The 21,799-nt window shown below is 40.4% G+C and overlaps 1 protein-coding gene across 1 annotated transcript in view; it reads right to left on the bottom strand.

Moving 5' to 3' along the window:
• Nucleotides 1–21,799, bottom strand: part of pdhx (pyruvate dehydrogenase complex component X) — a 236,851-nt gene that overhangs the window by 127,058 nt on the left and 87,994 nt on the right. Inside the window, exons 4-5 of the mRNA XM_072272177.1 lie at nt 6,815–6,999; nt 6,257–6,355 (exon numbers count right to left, since the gene is read on the bottom strand). Coding sequence (XP_072128278.1) covers nt 6,257–6,355; nt 6,815–6,999 — 284 coding nt within the window. The remainder of the gene's footprint in view (nt 1–6,256; nt 6,356–6,814; nt 7,000–21,799) is intronic.

The following is a 21,799-nucleotide window of genomic DNA, read 5'->3' as shown; positions in this document are numbered from 1 at the left end:
GCTTGTTCATCAGTCTGCTTCTTAGACATTCACGTCTGCTCCTACTATCTCCTCCAGCAATGTATGCCAGGCACCTGCTGCCCTATATGTATATAAAACTTCCGTTGCACATCTCCTTTAAATGGTTTTCAAATGAGACAGGTGCCATCTTACATATACCTGTGCAAGTGTCTGTGTACACATATGTGTTTATGCATAATCATGACAGCACAGGTGGACACAATTGCTCATCAGTCCCATTCCCCTACTGGAACAAAAATATATAAATATAAAATCTTACAAGTTAATGAAGATAGCCTATTTATGCATTAAATGGTTTAGCTTGTATTTAAAACTTATTGATGTTATGGGTCTAATCCAGCAGAATCAGATTTGACTACTTTCTGATTGCAGCAAATGTCAAGGTCAAAAGTGCTGAATTACATGTTAATTATTAAACCTCCACTTGACGAAGTGGCTGCATAACCATATAGAGCTGGACCTTTCAATGACCACAAGCTGCCTGAACTGGTCAGTTGAATGTCCTCGGTCCAGCGTGCTCCCAAGTGAAGTTGCTAATGAGAGGCCAGTTCCATGATTGATGAGGCTCAGTGCAGGGCCCTTCTGATCACAACTAGCTGTCCTGCCCCTTTTTTTGCTTATTCTTGTAAAATTTCTTAAGCTGAAGTGGCATTACAATTTTTAATGGTCAATCCTAAATAATAGGCTGCCTCTTTTTAAGAAACATGGTTGAGAAGATTTTATGATCCTTGTCTTGCTTAAATGAGTGAAGTTTTAAATAAACTTTAGCTGAGGGGGCTGATAAGAGAGCTCTGCAACTACCATCAGGATAGATCACACAGCCTGCTAGATGGAGTAAGTGAAAACACATCTGAGATGTGTGTCCTGCAACCAAAGTAGAAAGGATCCTGAAGAATAAATTAGTGAATTGAAAAAAAAGACGGCAATTGCAAATGCAAATATAGTAAAACAATAATGTAATACATGATCACCCAGATGCCCTATGAATTGGTGCTGAGATTAACTGGTAATATTTCCCATGCTCTCTTGAAATTCAAAAGGACCCGAGTTCATATATTTCCTTGAAACTCACTGTAACCCCAGTTCACACACTTGCTTAAAACTCACTGGAACCCCAGTTCACATGCTCTCTTGAAACTCACTGGAACCCCAGTTCACATGCTCCCTTGAATCTCACTGGGATTCTAGTTCACGTGCTCCCTTGAATCTCACTGGGATTCTAGTCCATATGTTCCTTGAAACTCACTGGAACCCCAGAACCTGTGTTCCCTTGAAACTCACCAGGACCCCAAATTCCTGTGCTCCCTTGAATCTCACTGGGATTCCAGTTCACATGTTCTTTTGAAACTCACTGGGACCCTGGTTCACATATTCCCTTGAGACTTATTGGGATTCCTGTTCACATATTCCCTTGAAGCACACTGGGAATCCAGTCCACATGTTCCCTTGAAACTCACTGGGAATCCAGTCCACATGTTCCCCTGAAACTCACTGGGATTCTTGTGCTCCATTGAAACTCGATAGATTCACTCGAAAAATTAGAATAATATTGCGCAGTATCTCAAGTGAGCCAAATGTGTGTTAGGGTCTTAAATAATAAGCAAAAGTCTGGAAAATCTGCTGGTGCTGGCAGCATTGTGTGCCAGATTATTTGAACACTACTGGCAATCCAAAGACAAAGAGAAGCCTATGTTTCTTTTCTCAGCTACCTTTGATGGCCTCACAGGTAGCTAAGAGAAACAAGGGTTAATGGGTAATTTAAATTCTCTGGGAGGGGATGTCAGTAAAAATATTTGTTCCCCATTCCTAGTTAAGAGTCCAAGATAGAAATTTGCTCATTTGGGTGTAGATTAGGACAGTAGACAATAGGTGCAGGAGTAGGCCATTTGGCCCTTCGAGCCAGCACCGCCATTCACCGTGATCATGGCTGATCATCCGCAATCAGTATCCAGTTCCTGCCTTATCCCCATAACCTTTGATTCCGCTATCTTTAAGAGCTCTATCCATCTCTTTCTTGAAAGCATCCAGAGACTTGGCCTCCACAGCCTTCTGGGGCAGAGCATTCCATATATTCACCACTCTCTGGGTGAAAAAGCTTTTCCTCAACTCTGTTCTAAATGGCCTACCCCTTATTCTTAAACTGTGGCCTCTGGTTCTGGACTCACCCATCAGCAGGAACATGCTTCCTGCCTCCAGCGTGTCCAATCCCTTAATAATAATATGTTTCAATAAGATCCCCTCTCAGCCTTCTAAATTCCAGAGTATACAAGCCCAGTCGCTCCAATCTTTCGACATATGACAGTCCTGCCATCCTGGGAATTAACTTTGTGAACCTATGCTGCACTCCCTCAATAGCAAGCATGTCCTTCCTCAAATTTGGAGACCAAAACTGCACACAGTACTCCAGGTGTGGTCTCACCAGGGCCCTGTACAACTGCAGAACGACCTCTTTGCTCTTATACTCAATTTCCTTTGTTATGAAGGTCAGTATGCCATTAGCTTTCTTCACACTCTGCTGTACTTGCATGTTTGCTTTCAGTGACTGATGTACAAGAACACCTAGATCTCATTGTACTTCCCCTTTTCCTAACTTGATTCCATTTAGATAATAATCTGCCTTCCCGTTCTTACCATCAAAGTGGATAACCTCACATTTATCCACATTAAACTGCATCTGCCATGCATCGGCCCACTCACCCAGCCTGTCCAAGTCACCCTGCATTCTCATAACATCCTCCTCACATTTCACACTGCCACCCTGACTGAGCTTGGCAAATGGGTAATGAAAAGTGGTCAGAACAATGTAGTATCACCATCATGATCTCCTCCTAACCAAAAACCCAAGAACAACTTTAGTGCACACTGCAAGGATGAGGATATTTGTTTGCATCCCCACTCCCCAGCACAAGTGCAACAAATGCACGATGCCCTGCTGAACCCTCAAGTTCATGAGATGGGGCATTTGTCGTTGCTGGCCAGTGATGTCCAAATTGGCAGTCAGCTCAGATTAACTCATTCCCCTACACAAAAGCCTGAAAGTGACAATATATCGGGGCAAATAGGGATGTAAATGTCAGACCAGCTTTGTAGGATCTGCTCAGTCTTGCGAATTGTAGGTCAGGTTCAACTTAATTCTGTACAGCATAAAGTAAAATAAAACTCAAAGAGGTTATTAGGCCAAGAGAAAGGCCCACAAAAAAGCTTTGTGGAGCTGTCTTAGACTGCCATCCTGGGATAAAAGCCAGCTGCTGGACAAGCGTGAAAAAGATTTCTTTGCATCCAAGTACATAAATCTGCTTACACTGAGATTACTAACAGCTTTGCTTTCATCAGAGCAGTACAGTAGCATAGCGATTAAAGCAATCACTTTACAGCACCAGTGATCACTGATCAGCATTCAAGTCTTGCTGCTGCTATGAGGAGTTCGTATGTTCTCCCTGTGAGCACACGGGTGTAGGCTGGGTGCTCCAGTTTCCTCCTACATTCCAAAGACGTACGGGTTAGGGTTAGTGAAATACGAGCATGCTATGTTGCTCCTGTAAGCATGGCAATATTCATGGGCTGCCCCCAGCACATCACAAATGATGATGCAAACAATACATTTCACTGTATGTTTTGACCTAATCTTAATCAAGAAAAAGCTCACTATAGACAACTCTCAAATAATTTAGCCAGTAAAGAAGCAATTACAGAGGAACTTGCATCCTCTTACCTACTACTAAGATATGTATAAGGCAAAGGCTGATATGCAAAGATTTAATCCAGTTCCTCAAAGACACAAAAAAATGTACCAGATTAACTCATGCTAAAATACTCAAAAGCTTCTCAAAGTTGATATCTCAATACTTATTATATATTACCTGATCATTAAAGAAAAATGTTAAAATGCTGACATATGCATAAAGTTAGAAAACTATTTGGGTTGGTTCAAGATTAAAAATATTCTATGTTCAGAACTATTGAAATCCTATATGTGATCAGTTCTCTAATAGCATAACGTGGATTGGAAGCACTGGGAGACATGACGTAGTAGGTTTTCAATTCCATCTCCCATCTTTGTCTGTATTCCAGACAAATATTATTACTTCATTAAATATGATTACTACCTGAAATCTTGCAATATTATGACTGTTCTCTTAGAAACATAGAAAACTTACAGCACAATACAGGCCCTTCGGCCCACAAAGCTGTGTCGAACACGTCCTTACCTTAGAAATTACCTAGTGTTACCCATAGTCCTTTATTTTTCTAAGCTCCATGTACCTATCCAGGAGTCTCTTTAAAGACCCTATCGTATCCACCTCCACTACCGTCACTGGCAGCCCATTCCACACACTCACCTCTTTCTGTGTTTATAAAAAAAAACGTACCCCTGATGTCTCCTCTGTACCAACTTCCAAGCACCTTAAAACTGTGCCCTCTCTTGTTAGCCATTTCAGCCCTGGGAGAAAGCCTCTCACTATCCACACAATCAATGCCTCTCATCATCTTATACACCTCTATCAGGTCACCTCTCATCCTCCGTCGCTCCAAGGAGAAAAGGCTGAGTTCACTCAGCCTATTCTTTTTTTTTGTGTTTTACGGCGGTTGGCAACCAGTTTTCAGTGCATTACTGCCACAACCTATTCTTATAAGGCATGTGCCCCAAACCAGGCAACATCCTTGTAAATCTCCTCTGCACCCTTTCTATGGTTTCCTGTAGTGAGGTGATCTTGTTTCAGGCCTCTCTAGCCCATTCAATATTCTCTGTATTTGGAGTTCGCCCTCATCAATACGGTAGCCTTGTCACACATAATAGACCCCGTAGCAAATCTAGTCTTGGGCCCACAACCCTATTGTGCAGCTCTCTTTCCAGTTTAGCAAGTTTGGAAATGGGATTACATGTCCACATTTTCTTCAGACTCCTGGAGTATCTTGCCTGTTATTCCCTTCAAATTTTCCAGTGGGTATAAGCCTATAAAGCAGAAAGTGTGCACCCAGTGGAGCTGCATGAAAGACCTGAGTCAGTTTGTCTCATCCACTTAGTTCATGCAAACACATTTGTAATTCAGAGGTGCTAACTTCTGTATTGAGCAAACGTTAAGAATGATCAGTTTCAGGTGTGATGAAGCTTAACTAACAAATGTCCCATGTGAAACGACGAAAAGGGAAGCTGACACTGAAGCCCTGGAAGTCATTGTACAACTTAGGGACAATGCCAATTGCAATAAAAGCGCAGATAGAGAAACAAAATTTACTCCATTAAGCCACAAAAACCTGGTGGACTGCTCACCGGAACTTCCACATTAAGGAAACCTTAGTAGGTGGAATACATACAGAAAATACTGGAAGAGTTCAGCAGGTCAGACAGCACCTGCACAAAGAGAAATACCCAACATTTTGCGTCCGTGACCTTTTCTTTTGGGTAGTGATGGTTAGAGACTGATGTGCTAGTTGATCCTGATCCCAGTGCCACATAAACTGAATAATCTCAAACCCAATCTTTGATGTGGTATGATGTTAACCTGCCATTTAAAATTCCTAGTCAATCTTGGTGACAAGATTCAGACATACACTAGCCTGTTTTTTGTGAGTGGTATAGGGCCTTCAAGTGGACTGCAGAATTACAAGACATGTCTTTGAACCCCTAAAAGACACTTGAGGGATATTCACTCTCAACTACACCCTGCGAGCTCCTGTGAGCTCCTCTGGGAAGAGGACCTTGGCTCTGACTCTTCTACTCAAGCTCCATGTTGTGCAAAACACCCAAGAGGGCTATAAAACAATCCATCACAAGCAACAACAAAATGCATTCAAGCATCTTGGTAATGTACGAATTTTTATGCTTGACAAGAATCAGATGGCCCTTAAAGTATTAATTTCTTGGTCACTAATTTACTAATTGCCATTTTAAAAATTTCAATGTTATATATTTCCTTTTACAAACATACTAGCAAAATTTCTTACAGAACTCCTATACAGATCAACTCGGGAGTAATGCCCCTGGATAACTATTTTGTTCCAGTAACAATTTCTTGACTTAACTTTCTCTCACTAGTAAATGACTTACAAGGTTATTTCTTAGCAGGATATTGTAATTATTATAGTTTTTGAATACTTAAACATGCACTTTGGTACACATTCTCCTGCATTCTTCTACACAATTTACAAACGTTTGTATCATTCACTATAAAAATGGGTGTGAACAGTCTAATGATTTGAATAATAACCCAACTGACTGTTAACTTGTACTTACTCTTTCGTGAAGATTCCCCGTGGTCCAGTTGGGGGAGTGCTGCCTCTTTCAAGCCCATGCGTTTGTAGGATCTGTCTAGCAGCTGGACTTAAACGAACACTTAAGGAATAAAAGGAAAGATAAGAAAATGTCAAGATAATCTCGGCTGACATTCCAGGACAGAACTAACGGACAGCTTACTCATGGAGACTTGTTCTGCCAAAGATGCCATTTTTTGGGAGAGACTTTAAACTGAGAACCTGTCAGCTCATTTGGGCCATGTGAAAGGACTCACTGCACTACTTCATAGATAACTGGTGAACTCTCCTCTTAGTCAATATGTATCTTTTTTATATCTTTTCTGAAGCACTAATAAACTCACAGGCCACTTCCACTTTCCTACTTGTGAGAGCTTGCTCTACGTAACCTGATGCATTTCCCACACTGTAAGAATGATCATATTTCAAACATATTCTAGCTAAAAAATCTTAAAAGTATGTTGAATGGGAAGTAATTTAATCTAGCTTGAAGTTATACGGTACGTTATGCATAATAGTGTCTCAGTTTCTCTATACTTACTCGCCTATCCCAGTTGAATGCTGTGCTTTGCTAGAGGTAGATGCCAGCACTGGTGCAGGTACAGTTTGGGCAGGCATTGGAGCACGTTCTTGAGTGGGTATTTCAACTTGTTTCCAGTCTTCATCTTCAGCCACCAGCAGAGCAAGCAAGGACCCTAACATTACATCTTTGGTACCTTCCTCCACCTGGATATAGACAGATGAAACACTTTAATGGAGACTGAAAGACCTATTAGGCGCTACAGGAGCCTCTGCTCCTGCACCAGCAGGCACAGGAAGAGCTTCTGCCCTGAGGCTATGACCCTGCTGAACCTCACATCACAGCGCTAAGCAGTATTGCACCCATATTGTACTGTCTCAGTACTTCTATATTTGTGCTGTAGCACTTACTTTTTATTCGCAGTTATTTCGTAAATAACACTATTCTTTGCATTTCTAGTCAGATGCTAACTGCATTTCATTTCATTGGCTTTGTACCTGTACTCGGCACAATGACAATAAAGTTGAATCTAATGTAATCTAATCTATTATCAATTACAGTTAAAAGTGAAGCTCCACCTATTGTATATTGCCTAAGGCAAATCATAAATCAAAGTCTATCAAGATTCACCCTGTTTCTGTCAACACTTCCATACCGAGTCTACCTGCTAACTTGGTCAGCTCACAGCTTGATCTGTAACCTGTTTCAAAATCTGCCAATTAAAACACTTCTTGGCAGGATGAAGCAAAATCTAACTTGAAAGGCTGCTTTACTTTATCAATATGTATCTGGATAAATTATTATTACCAACTTATATGACATGAGATGTTTTGCAGCAGCAGTAGAGTACAAAGACATAAATAAATAGTGCAAAAAATTGGTTAATGAGGTAGTGTGCATGGACTGCTCAGAAATCTGATGGCAGAGATAAAGAAGCTGTTCCTAAATTATCGAGTGTGGGTCTTCAGCCTCCAGCAGGAAAAGGAAACACTGCCACCATATGATCCCGATTAAAACTGAAGGGAAATTCTCACAGGGCACCATTTGCTGCAATTGCTCTGGATTTCCTCTATTCCTCTCAAAGTCAGTGATGCTTGGCAAACCAAGTCACTTGACTTGTGCTCTCAACATGTTTCCAAAATCTATTGATTCTGGTACAGCTCAAATTTCAGCATGGAGCCTTCTTGAAAAACAATCAGTCCTTTACAAATGTCACATAATCAGTAGGTCAGTCATGTGGGCAGTTATGCAATAATTCTGAAAGCCTCCAGGATGTAATTCATGCTAAAAACTACAAAAGACAATATCCAGTACAGTGGTCCTGATTAAAAGATTAGAAATCAATTATATGGATTAACCTAAATCTTCTTCAGTGAAAGAAATTATGTTCATTCCATTTCCAACCCAGTTGTCTGAAATAAATTTTACAGTAGTATCTATTTAAAAGAGCTATAATGAGATTTAAAAGTAATTTACAAGCTCAGCACATTGACTTGGAAGAAAATGACACATTATTCCCTTACCAAAAATTTGGGAGCAAGCACTAGCAGGAGGGCAGACAGCAGAAACGGGAGTCAGAAAAACGAGCAAAATTGTTAGCTCGTATGTTTAATCTCTTTGTATAGACTCTATTCTTAGTGGGAGCACTGCATTAATTGAGAGGTTTATGGTAAACCATCACTATTTTCAACATTCACATATCACTAACTACTACTTTAGTTGACTTGCATTCTGGCTCTCCATTCCTTCAGCTCCTGGCAGCTGTCCTCCCATTTAAGTCACTGATGCTCTCAATTCTTTTGGCATTCTTTGCCACAATTGCTTTTCTTCTGCTCCCACGACCTGGTGAACTAAAGTTGAACTGAGCTGAGCTCTCCCCTGCTGCAGGAGGTGGGAGCTGCAGGTTGGTTGCCGGGTGAGTGGAGAGAAGGGATTTGTAACTGGCTCAGTTGACTAGACTGAAAATCACGTGGCCAAGTTACCTAATGTGGAATGCAGAATATAGGGTCCACAGTATGTGCCAAGGTAAAAATTATTCATTTATTTTTCTTAAGAAAAACCAGTCTTCCAATTTAAAATTCTCTGAATTCTCTAATTCTGTACTCACACACTGCTGTGGAGACTGCTATTCACCATTTCAAAGTTCAAACTTCAAAATAAATTTACTATCAAAATATATATATGCTTCCATATACTACCTTGAGATTAATTTCCTTGCAGGAAAAATAAAGATATATAATAGAATCTACGAAAAATTGTACATGAACAAACACTGACAAACAACCAATGTGCAAAGGAAGTCAAACTGTGTAAAGAAAAAGAACATGTTATAAAAAACCTTGAAAGTCAGTCTGTAGGTTATAGAATCAGTTCAGAGTTGTGGGGAATGAAGCCATGCTGGCTCTGGAGCTTAATGTTTGTAGGATAATAACTGTTCCTGAATCTGAGGGCCTCTGTACTTCCTGCCCATTAGTAGTAACAAGAAGAGAAGATGGCGTGGGTGCTGGGAGATTAGAAGATGGAGGATGCTTTTTTGTGGCAGTGGGGTGAGCTTTGCCTGTGCTAGACTGGGCTGTATCCACCAGTTTCTATGGCCTTTTCTGTTTCAGGACATTGGTGATTCAATACCAGGTCAAGGTGCAACCAGTTAGGATATTCTTCACTGTGCATCAATAGAAATTAGTCAAAGTTTTTGGTGACATGTTGAATCAGTTCAAATTTCTAAGGAAGTAGAAGCACTGTTCCCCTAATGATGAACGCCTCCTGGATCTCTGGCTTCTTCCTCCTGTAGTTGATAACCGGTTCTTTAGTTTTGCTGGCACTGAGACAGGCTGTTGCTGTGGCAGCACTTAACCTGATTTTTAGTCTCCCCCCTACATGCTGATTCGACCTTTGAGTCAGCCGACAATGGTAGGTGACAATGGCTAGCCATTGGAGCTATACTCAGCTACACAATCATAGGTATAAAGTGAGTAAAGCAGGGGGCTAAGCACACAGCCTTCAGGTGTACCTGTGGTGATGGACAGTGTGAAGGAGATGTTGTTGCTAATCCATAAAAACTGAGGCTGCCATCGAGGATATCAAGGTAGTATTGGATGCTGAGATATAGTCAATGAAGAGCATCTTAATTGTCCAGGTGCTCCACAGCTGAGTGAAAACAACAGTTGCTGCTGACATTTGGTGATGATAGATAAATTGGAGTATATCCAAATGACTCCCCCGACAGGAGTTGATAGGTTTCATGATCAAACTCGTGAGACACTTCATCATAGTGGATTTAAGTGCTAATGGACGATAGCCCAAGTCCATAAAACCATAAGACATAGGAGTAGAATTAGGCTATTTAGCCCATCGAGTCTGCTCCACCATTCAATTATGGCTGATCCCAGATCCCACTCAATCCCATACACCCACCTTCTCGCTTACAGGGAATATTTCTAAATCTCATCCACTAAACAACTACGTTCATGACCTTTGATGCAGAATTTTTGAGACTTGGAATGGATAAAATCAAATTTTAAAAGAGATTTTGGATTTATTTATTGCAGGCTCAGTTCAGCAATTCAATTTAATCTCAAATGAATAACAACATGGTCATTAGTTCATATATTAAGAATGTAATAATTGCCACCAAACTAACATTAGACTTTAAACAATGTCAAAATTCTTAAACTAACCTACCATCATGGATGTGTTAATATAATGATGAAGACTGACAGTGCCTGTTGGATGTAATTTGATATGTACCTTGCTAACAATAAAACAAAGAGCAGAGAAGTAGGATGAATTGGATAATTCTTTCACAGCCTAGATGCCCACCATTTGTGCTGGCCAGAACATCATACAATTTAAAGCTACTTCATCGTATTTACATGAAAAACTGATCTTACATGCAGCTTTCTCAAAAGTTCTTGATGACGGACACCCTGATCCAAGAGGTTTTAAAACAAAAGCTTGATTTTGGGATGTGTTTGAAACTGGCAAACTGCATTCGTGCACTTCTCAATCTATCACATAATTTTGACATATGGTATTTCTGTTATAGAATTTGCGCAAAACATCTGGTGTCAGACTGAGAGCACCTATAGGGGAAACTGGTTTCCCTTCCCTAAGTTAGTTGGATGCCTGGCAACCCACAATGGTCTTATTTCAGGTATGGGCAGATTTATGAGAGTGAAATTTGCAATTTATGATGATGGTATTTTGAATTTGATATCTGAATTACCGGCCTTGAGTAAGAATCATTAGTTCACTATACAGAATACCTTTTTTCCATATAGTAAGTCTATATCTAGTGACGGTCCAGCTGAAATCAGATCATTGTCTTGAGGTATTGAGGAGTAAATGGAGTAGAAAGTTGTAAACAACACTAAATCATTCTGTCAACAATAAAATAAAAAAAATAAAATCATTATCAGTTCTGTAGTGCACGGGCCTTTTAACAAGAATGGCAGTTACTGAATCACTGCCAAGTAAAATGGATTATTAGTGAAGAAGCAATTACATTTTCTCTCAATGAAAACTGGTAATGCCAAATTCAGGTGGCAATTATTATCATTTATTTGTTTTTTTAAACAAAGAGCATTGTTTGCACAGATATAGCTACTAGCCCACATTTTCCTAAAGCATAATACCCTGTGTGTTTATTTCAGTATGCTTGGGAACTCTCACATCCCTATCCTAATTTGTATCAATAACCATCGACCTTTTACGATTACACTCACTGACTTATTCCTGTAACAGAAACATAATTCTCATCCTCCTTTCAATTCTTTAATTAATTCTCGACTTTTTCCAATCTGCTCCTGCACATCCTTAATCTCTTTCACCTAATCACTTGCAGCTGTGCTTTCTGATATCCAGACCTAAAGTCTGAAGCACCCTTCTCTTAATCCCTCCGCTTCTCATTTGAGAGGATCCATTAAGTTTACCTCTATATCCAAATGTGAAGCAGATTAAATACGTAACATAAATATAAGCTTTCCATTACACATAACATTTACTTATTTGCAGTTGCTTATTTGGAAGTGCACAGTGAAACCATGATCATATCCAGAAATATAAAAATTCAAGATCTTCTACACCAATAATGCAAACAAGTACCACCAATAAAAAGAGAAAACACTGCTCAGCATTTGTAATTCTTCACACAATGCAATCATTCTCCCCTTGGAATAGTGAATTGCATGTGACACTGGCACTACAGAAAATGCTGAGCGATGGTTGTCTTCAATTGCAGAGAACCGCAACAACCTCTGATTGATACTCAAACCATTTACCATTGCCAAGCCCTATTAACAACCTGGGTATAGAAGTGACTAGGAGCTGAATTGGACCACACATTAATACGGAGAAAATCAAGAAAAAATTGTGTTAAAATCTAGCCTAAAAACAGAAAATGCTGGAGTCACTCAGCAGATCTGTGGGAAGAGGCAGAGCTAACATTTCAGGTCAAAGGCTTTTATCAGAATACCTTTTTAGCTAGAAATGCTAGCTTTGTGTCCCTTCTCACAGAATCCTGAGGATTTTCAGCATCCTCTATATTTTTATTATTACGGAGACACCTAGATTTTGCATCTTGTGTAACTCAAGTAGGTTTGCTTGATTTCCCAAAAATCACAGTGCAAAACAAATGCAAATTGGAAGTATAACCAAATTCTCTTCAGTTCCTTGATGCAAACACTACCACCAAGCTCAAATCTATGTAGGACTAAACTTGGCCATCTGCACAAATTCACAGCAATAACCTGCCAAGGCTCCATTGTCAATATTTAAGTTGATCATCTCTTTTACATTTAGAATTCTAGACACTGGGAACACCATCAACCTCTCAGGACCCATCACCTTGACTTGAAGATACCATTTCTTCATTGTCTTTAGGTTAGTACTGTAGGACTTCTTTTGCATATTTCAACATGAAGAGGCTCTTCGAATGGGTCCTTTTACACCTGCAGTGATACATGGAATGTACTGCCTGAGGAACTGGTAGAAGTAGTGCCACTGACATTTAATTAAAGTCCAGGTATTCACTTGAATCGCTTGAGTATATAAGGCTGTGAGCCAAGTGAGAAATTACTACCAAGATTCAATTACTATTCATTACTATAAAGCTGTTTATTTTTAACGCAGAAAAACTGACAGAGTGTAGTGTGATGTTGCTGAAGTCACAGCATCAAGCACGCTGGGTATTTGATACTGGCCTGACTCTTCCCGGTTTAATCATGAAGAAATTAATTATCTATAGGCAAGTGATGTTTGTGCACAGCCGTTGTGTGATAACCAATAGCTCTGTGCATAGTTAGACATGAAAATAAGTAGTGCCTTCTTTGACAGCAAGAGCAAATTTGAACAGAAATAATTAGATAAAAGCTCGTGGTCACAACATAACAGCCCTGCTGACTGCTGAGACAGAATGGACACAAACAGAGAACACAGGAAATAAGATGACATAGTGTTGAAACTCAAACTTCTGCCTCTAGTAGGTCAATAACAACTGTTCTTTTACTGTGGAAAGGATGAAGCGTCTTGGTTTTAATTTGTGGTCATTACACATTAATGAAATTATTTTTGATGTTTTACAAGGATAGGAATGATTTTACAAGGATAGGAATGACAGGTTTAATAGACTAATGAGCTTACTTCTATGCTTCTAACACTGCGGCTTCAGAATAAAGAGAAATCACATGGACTTCACTTGCACAAGATAAAATAAAACCTGACAATGGACACAGGAAACAGAATACAGTTATTGAGAAAAGGACGGCTTTGCTCTGAGAATCAGTTTAGACTTGATGGCAAAATGGCATGGTAGCAGAACAGCTGGTGTAACTTGCTCATCTTAAACCCATACCCTTTGTACAGCTCTATAAAGTACCTCATTATGCTGAACAGGTTCTATGCTTCCTCTCAATACCTTTATAAATGCTAGAAATCCACAGTGGGTGTTGGTCATGGTGACTGAATGAGGTTGGGGGAGGTGGGGAGTACTGTTATTTACTTTATCAAATCCCTACATTATTTAAAGATGTATCAGATATCACCCAGCTATTGTTTTCAGAGTCTGCTCAGTTTTGCCCGACAGATTAAGCGATTCAGGACTGGCTTCATTCTTGAACATTACTATGTAGCTGTTGTCGGTTAATGTTTGAATAGGCGGGATTAACAGTAATTTATTCTCTTTGGGACCAAACCATGTAACAAAGGATAAAAGGGATTCACTGTTGAAAGCTTATTCGCTGGTTATAGTATGATTGTTTTCCATTGGATGGGATTGCTCTGGCTCACACACTGGTAAAAAAAACTACTATTCCTTCCACATTCACTGCATTTCAGCCTTGTTTGTCAACAGCATACACTTTCTACAGTCTCTGACGTTATTCATAATTCTCAGCACGGCCTATGTGGCAGAGAAGCTTCTGAACAAAGTGTAATTCAGCAGCAGAATTATTCAGTAGTTCTAACTGTGGGGAGCCTTTCAACAAATTGTTGCACTATTTCTCTTAGCAAGTAGAATCTTGCCTTCCTGCAGCCTGTGATAAAAATTCTATTTATAAGCTTGGTTAAAATAAATAAAAACATTAAGATTTTGCTCTTAATTTGTGTGTTCCATGTTAAAGTTTAAAGTGAATATAGATTTTAATTGATGAAGTTCAAAGATCAAAAATTTCAAAGTAAATTTATTACCAAAGTACATATGTGAAACTATACAACCATGAGATTAATTTTCTTGCTGGCTTACTCAATAAATCTATCAAATAATAAACAATACAGAATCAATGAAAGATCGCACCAAATTGTACATTCAACCAGCGTGCAGAAGAAAACAAACTAAAGAAAGAAAGTATATATATATATATATATAGAGTGTATGGGCACGTGGCCAAGTGGTTAAGGCATTGGACTAGCGACCTGAAGGTCGTGAGTTCGAGCCCCAGCAGAGGCAATGTGTGTTGTTTTCTTGAGCAAGGCACTTTAATCACACATTGCTGTGCAACGATACTGGTGCCAGCTGTAAAGGTCCTAATGCCCTTCCCTTGGACATCACTGGTGTTGTGGAGATGGGAGACTGCTGGTCTTCCATACAACGTTGCCCAGGCCTGCGCCCTGGAGAGTGAAGACTTTCCAGGCGCAGATCCATGGTCTCGCAAGACTAACAGATGCCTTTACTTACTTTACTTTATATTATATATATATTATATCAAGAACAAAAGTTGTCAAGAATCATTGAAAATTAGTCCATAGGTTGTGGGAACATTTCAATGTTGGGACTAGTGAATCTGAGTAAAGTTATCTCTTTTGGTTCAAGAGCCAAATGGTTGAGGGGTAGTTACTGAACCTGCTGCTGAGAGTCCTGAGGCTCCTGCACCTTCTTCCTGATGGCAACAGCAAGAAGAGAGCATGTCCTGGGTGGTTAAAATCTTTGATAATGGATGCTGCTTTTCTACTATAACATTTCATGTAGACATGCTCGAGGTTGGAAGGGCTTTACCTGTGGTATACTGGGCCGAATCCACTATCTTATGTAGGATTTTCTGCTAAAAGGCATTGATGTTCCCATACCAGGCCGTAATGCAGTCAGTCAATATACCCTCTACTACACATCTATAGAGGTTCATCAAACTTTTTGATGTCCTGCTAAATCTCTGCAAACTCCTAAGGAAGTAGAGGCGCTGCCGTGCTTTCTTCACATTTGCACTCACATGCTGAGCCCAGGACAGGTCCTCCAAAATGATAACACTGAGGAATTTAAAGTTGCTGATCCTCTCCACCTCTGATTTTCCAAAAAGGACTGGCTCATGGACCTCTGGTTTCCTTCTCCTGACGTCAATAATCATATCTTTGGTCTTGTTGACACTGAGAAAGAGGTTGTTGTTAAAGACAGATTTTCAATCTCCCTCTTACGTGCTGATTCATCACCACCTTTGATTCAGCCTAAGACAGTGGTGTCATCAGCAAACCTGCATGTGGCATTGCAGTTGTGCTTAGTCACACCATCATAAGTGTAAAGCAAGTAGAGCAGGGGGCAAAGCACACAGCCTTGTGGTGCACCTGTGCTGATGGAGATCACAGAGAAGATGTTGTTCCCAATCCAAAATGACTGGGAACAGGGGTCTGCAAGTGAGGAAATCGAAGAGGGGAGATGGTATTGAATACTCAGCAATGAAATATAGTCAATGAAAAGCATTCTGATTTATGCATCCTTGAAGTCCAGATGTCCCAGGTTCAGTGAAGAGCCAATGAGATGACACCTGCTGTGGGCCTGTTGCTCCAGTAGGCAAATTGAAGTGGATCTAAGTCACTTCTCAGAGCCTGGAATTGATATGCTTCATCACCAACCTCTCAAAACACTTTTATCACTGTGGATGCAAGACCTACAATGCAAAAGTCATTGAGGCAGGTCACTACACTTTTCTTGGGCACCAGTATAACTGAAGCCTGCTTGAAGCAGATGGGTGCCTCAGACAGCCGAAGTGAGAGGTTAAAGATCTCAGTGAACACGTCAATGAGTTGATCAGCACAGGTCTTTAGTACTTGAACAACAGGAATTCTGCAGATGCTGGAAATTCAAGCAACACACATCAAAGTTGCTGGTGAACACAGCAGGCCAGGCAGCATCTCTAGGAAGAGTTTCAGTCGACGTTTCAGGCCGAGACCCTTCGTCAGGACTAACTGAAGGAAGAGTGAGTAAGGGATTTTGCTTTAGTACTTGGCTAGGTACCCTGTCTGGGCTGGATGCTTTACGTGGGGTCACCCTCCTGAAAGCTGCTCGCATGTCGGCCTCAGAGATCGAAATGATTGGATCATCAGATGGTTATGATGATTACTCCATGTTTCGACAGTCAAAGCAAGCATAGAAGGCATTGAGCTCATCTGGAAGCGAAGCCCTGCTGCTGCTTATCTTGCTTGATTTAATTTTATTAGGCATAATAGTATTCAAGCTATCTCAACCAATGATGATGATGAATCCATCTCAGCCAATTTCACAAAGAGTATTAGCCGAAGAAATTATGTGGCACTATAGACAAGATGCTGGAGAAACTCAGCAGGTCAGGCAGTATCTTTAGGAAAGAACAAACAGTCGACAGAGCTGAGACACTTCTTCAGGGCGGGAAAAGAAGGGGGAAGATGCTAGAATAAACTGGTGGGGGGGGGGGGGGAGAGAGCAAGAAGGATACCTAGAAGGCGATAGGTGAAGGCAGTGTTGCTCCTCTACCCTGAGGGTGTCTCATTGTGGCATAAGAGGAAACTATTAAATGATATGTGGGAATAAGAACTGGAATCTGAATTAAAATATTGGGCCACCAGGAATTTCTGCTTTTGGCGGGTGGAGCAGAAATGCACAACAAAGTGGTTCCCCCAATTTATGCTGGGTCTCAACAACATAGAGGAGGCTGCATCAAAAACACCACATACAATAGATGACCCCACTCTTCATAGGTGAAGACTGTTTGGGGCTCTGAATGAAGGTGAGGGAAGAATGGACAGGTGGAGCACTTGTAGGGATGAGTGGACAAGGGAGTCATGGAGGTAGCAAACCCTGCCAAAAGCAGAAAGTTGACCCGGGGGGGGGGGGGGGGGTGGAGGTAATGATGTGTTCAGGATCTCTTAGGAGGTGGCAGAAGTTGCAGAGAATGAAGTATTGGATGCAGATGCTCATGGGGTGGTAAGTAAAGACAAGAGGATCTGTTAAGGCAGGGGGAAAATGGGATGAGCACAGATGTCCAGGAAATGGAGGAGATGCAGGTAAGGGCAGCATCAATGGTGGAAGAAGGGAAATCCTGTTCTTTGAAGGAGGAAGATACCTCTGATGTCATGAAAAGGAAAGCCTCATCCTGGGAATAGATATGTCAAAGACAAAGGAACTGAGAAAAGGGAATAGCAATTTTACAGGAGACTGGGTGGGAAAAGGTATAGTCAAGATAGCCGCAGGAAATCGGTAGATTTATAAAAGATGTCAGTCAATAGTTTGTCTCCAAAGACAGAGAGATCGAGAAAGCAGAGGGAGGCGTCAGAAAATAGTCCAAGGGAATTAAGGGCAGGGTGGAAGTTGGAGGCAAAGTTGATGACATTGACGAATTCAGCATAGGTGAATAAAGCAGCACCAGTGCAGTTGTCAATGTAACAAAGGAAGAGCTGGGGATCGTTTTAGGGGAAGGCTTGGAACATGGACTGCTCTACATAGCCAACAAAGATGCAGGCATTGCTGGGGCCCTTGAGTCTGGAGAAAGTGGGAGGAATCAAACAAGAAGTTGCTGAGGGTGGGGCCCAGTTCTGCCAGACAGAGGACGGTGGTGATGGAAGAGAACTGATTGATTCTTTTATTGAGAAAGAAATGGAGAGCTTTAAGGCCTGGTTGATGGGGGATAGAAGTATAGAGAGACTGGACATCCATGGTGAAAATGAGGCAGTCATGGTCAGGGAATTGAAAGTCAGGGTGGAGAAATATGCTAAGAAAAGCACGTGTTGGAACAAGGTAGTTGTTTGAAGAGAGATTTTCCAGAGGACCAGGAAAATACACCAAGGTATAATTTGGAGGTAAGAGGTATGTCATCAGAGTAATCATTATGGACAGGTAAGTGTTTGACAACAAGACAATCGATAGCAAGCTGGACTGTACAACTGGATTCTGCTGGATATTATATCTTTGCTGCTTGCCTCTGTAATTTAGGCTTTGATTTAGATGTTTGTGATGTTTTCGTGGCTGTAGGCTGAAGCATCAACATGAAATGATTTGAGGCCTCCCGCACACTTTCTTCCTCATGACTGAGGTAGTCTCAAATAACTAAAGGCAACAGTCAAACTTACATAGCAATTTGATTCTAAAATTTTAGATTAGATTATTGGAGATAAAAGAGATTGCAGATTCTGGGTTCTAGAGCAACACACAAAACACCTGGTACGAGGTAGCATCTATGGAGAGGGAAATGGACAGTCAACGTTTATCCTTACTGAAAGGAAGAAGGGAGATAGCCAATACAAGGAGGTAGAAGGACGGTATAAAAAAAGACCTGGTGGAGAGAAATAATTTTGTCAGAAGCTGGGAGGTGATAGGTGGACATAACAAAGATGATCAGACAAGAAAGGAAACTGCAGTATGAAATAAAGGGAAAGAAAGAATCATATACAGTGGGGTGCTATGAAATTTCTTACTCTATTGAAGCTCAGAATGAATAGTAAACATGGTAATAATGAATACAACAGGTACAAAACTGCAAAATGGTGCAGTCCAAACACCAGGTTTACAGCTGAGGAAGGGCTTAGAAGTAAGTCGGTGCTTGCGAGGTCCAATATAATCCATGCCGATCTCTGCAAAGAACCTGGCATTTCCTGCTAAAACACACTCCCTTTATCGTCAGCATTGTTGGATCTGTGCCTGTAACAGATGGAGTGAGTGTCCAGCTGAATTCTAACCGGGCTTTGTGGCACACCAGGCAAAGCAGCTAAAACTGGCTTGTTGCAGCATGCGCCCTCAAATAGTTTCCAAGTACCAAGTACATTAAAAACCATAGTGCATATAATTGGAAAATGAGTAAGTACACAAGGAGGAAACAATGATTTTAGATTACTTTCTGTAAACTCAGAAAGTAGCAGCCGAGTTTACATCCTGAAGAAACTAAAATAATATAAAGCAACATTGCATCTAAACGACGCCATGAGAGACACAATAATACAACAAATCATACTCATTATTGCCATTCTGATTAGGATTATCATCACTGACATGTTGTGAAAAAAAGGCACAGACATGGACCATAAGATATAGGAGTAGAAGTAGGCCATTCGGCCCATCGAGTCTGCTCCACCATTCAATCATGGGCTGATCCAATTCTTCCAGTCATCCCCACTCCCCTGCCTTCTCCCCATACCCTTTGATGCCCTAGCTAATCAAGAACCTATCTATCTCTGCCTTAAATGCACCCAAAGACTTGGTTTCCACAGCCACTCGTGGCAATTCCACAGATTTACCACCCTCTGACTAATTTCTCCGCATCTCTGTTCTAAATGGACGTCCTTCAATCCTAAAGTCATGCCCTCTTGTCCTAGATTCCCCTACCATAGGAAATAACTTCGCCATATCTAATCTGTTCAGGCTTTTTAACATTCAGAATGTTTCTATGAGATTCCCCCTTCATTCTCTTGAACTCCAGGGAATACAGCCCAAGAGCTGCCAGATGTTCCTCATATGGTAACCGTTTCATTTCTGGAATTATTCCCGTGAATCTTCTCTGAACCCTCTCCAATGTCAGTATATCCTTTCTAAAATAAGGAGCCCAAAACTGCACACAATACCCTAAGTATGGTCTCACGAGTACCTTATGCAGCCTCAACATCACATCCCTGCTCTTAAATTCTATACCTTTAGAAATGAATGCCAACATTGCATTCGCCTTCTTCACCATCGACTCAACCTGGCGGTTAACCTTTCGGGTATTCTACACAAGGACTCCCAAGTCCATTTGCAGCTCTGCATTTTGAATTCTCTCCCCATCTAAATAATAGTCTGCCCATTTATTTCTTCCACCAAAGTGAATGACCATAGACTTTCCAACATTGTATTTCATTTGTCACTTCTTTGCCCATTCCCCAAACTATCATGGTATAACAGTGTATTATTTTAAATATATAAGTAAATGCAAAATATTCTTGGTGTTTTAGGATTTTTATGGAGCCATTATAATTCCCTCCCTCATTCCTACACAGACAAACCTGTCTAGCAGGAAGAGAACTTTCAATGAAGTGAATGGAACAAAAGACTGTACAATAGTCATTCACAGGGTGGCCACTGAGATTCCAAAGAACAGATAGCAAATTTTAATTTTAACTATTACCTTCTTGTACTGGCTGAAATTATTAAAGCTGTTTTGCTTATAATTTATATACCTCTATCCCAGAGTTAGATTAAAATAAATCTTAAAGCAGAAAATATGTAAATTGATTCTCAACACTAATAAAGGGATTCCCAACTGGACTTTTCTCTAACAAATTAAAGCATGTATTATGGTGTATAGGACATCAGGCCAAAGGAGACTGCTTTATGTACAGTAAATCCTCATGGACATGGAATACAGTTTTCTAACCAACAGCACCTCTTTAAACTATTACAAGGTACAAACCTAGAATGCGTGTGGAGCATTTAAAGCTAGGCTAAGCAAGAAATATGAGAATATACATGCACAGGTACTGTTAATGAGTGCTTAACTAAATATCAGAGGGCATCATGATGCAGTGGTCATGGAAAAATGTAATGGTCAACACATATTTCATACAGTATCATGCAATATTAGGGAAGTGTAAGATATGAAATGCAAAACAAAACAGGCCATTAAATAAGGGGCAAAGATTGCAAGAGGGGTGTTAAGGGAAGCCATAGAGCAACAAGAAACAAACTATTCTTGGTATAACCTGAAAATGTCAGAGCTACAAGATATTGGGTAAACAGGCAGTAGCAGCAATTTTATACCTAAGAAGAAAAAAGATGTTACAATCTCATACAACTGAGCGGAGCAGGGTAACAGAGCTTTTTTTTTACTCAACAGAACATAATTGACTTGAGTTACACAAGTTGTATTTAAGATGCAAGTGTCACTGAAGTAAATGATGCAATGAAACGAATCATAATACAGTGAGTGAAAGTGCACCTGAATGTTTGCCTGGCCATTTCTGTTTGGAAGTCTGCCTTCAAAGAGTATCTCTTTAAGTGTTGATTCTTTATACTTTTCTTTGTTGTTGGGTGTTCAGCACACACACACTTTATTTTGTTTTTCTCCAAGTTTCTTTAGTCATGCTTTGTACTTTAAACCAACTCTAGTGGCATGAATGCTTTTCATTTGTTACCTCTCATACTTTGCAGAAGCTGGAAAACTTTTGAACTCCAAACACATTATGTAGATCAATGTTTCAGAATTGTATGAAGGGGTGTGATTGATTTTGTTTTAAAAGAAGGAATATTCAAGTGAAGACTAAAAATTAAAGTATTAATTGCAGATATTGGCATGTCTTCTTTGA

Source organism: Mobula birostris, chromosome 11 (genome assembly GCF_030028105.1).
Source record: "Mobula birostris isolate sMobBir1 chromosome 11, sMobBir1.hap1, whole genome shotgun sequence".
NCBI lineage: Eukaryota > Metazoa > Chordata > Chondrichthyes > Myliobatiformes > Myliobatidae > Mobula > Mobula birostris.
The sequence above is the reverse complement of the archived record's forward strand: the minus strand, read 5'-3'. Positions and strand labels throughout refer to the sequence as shown.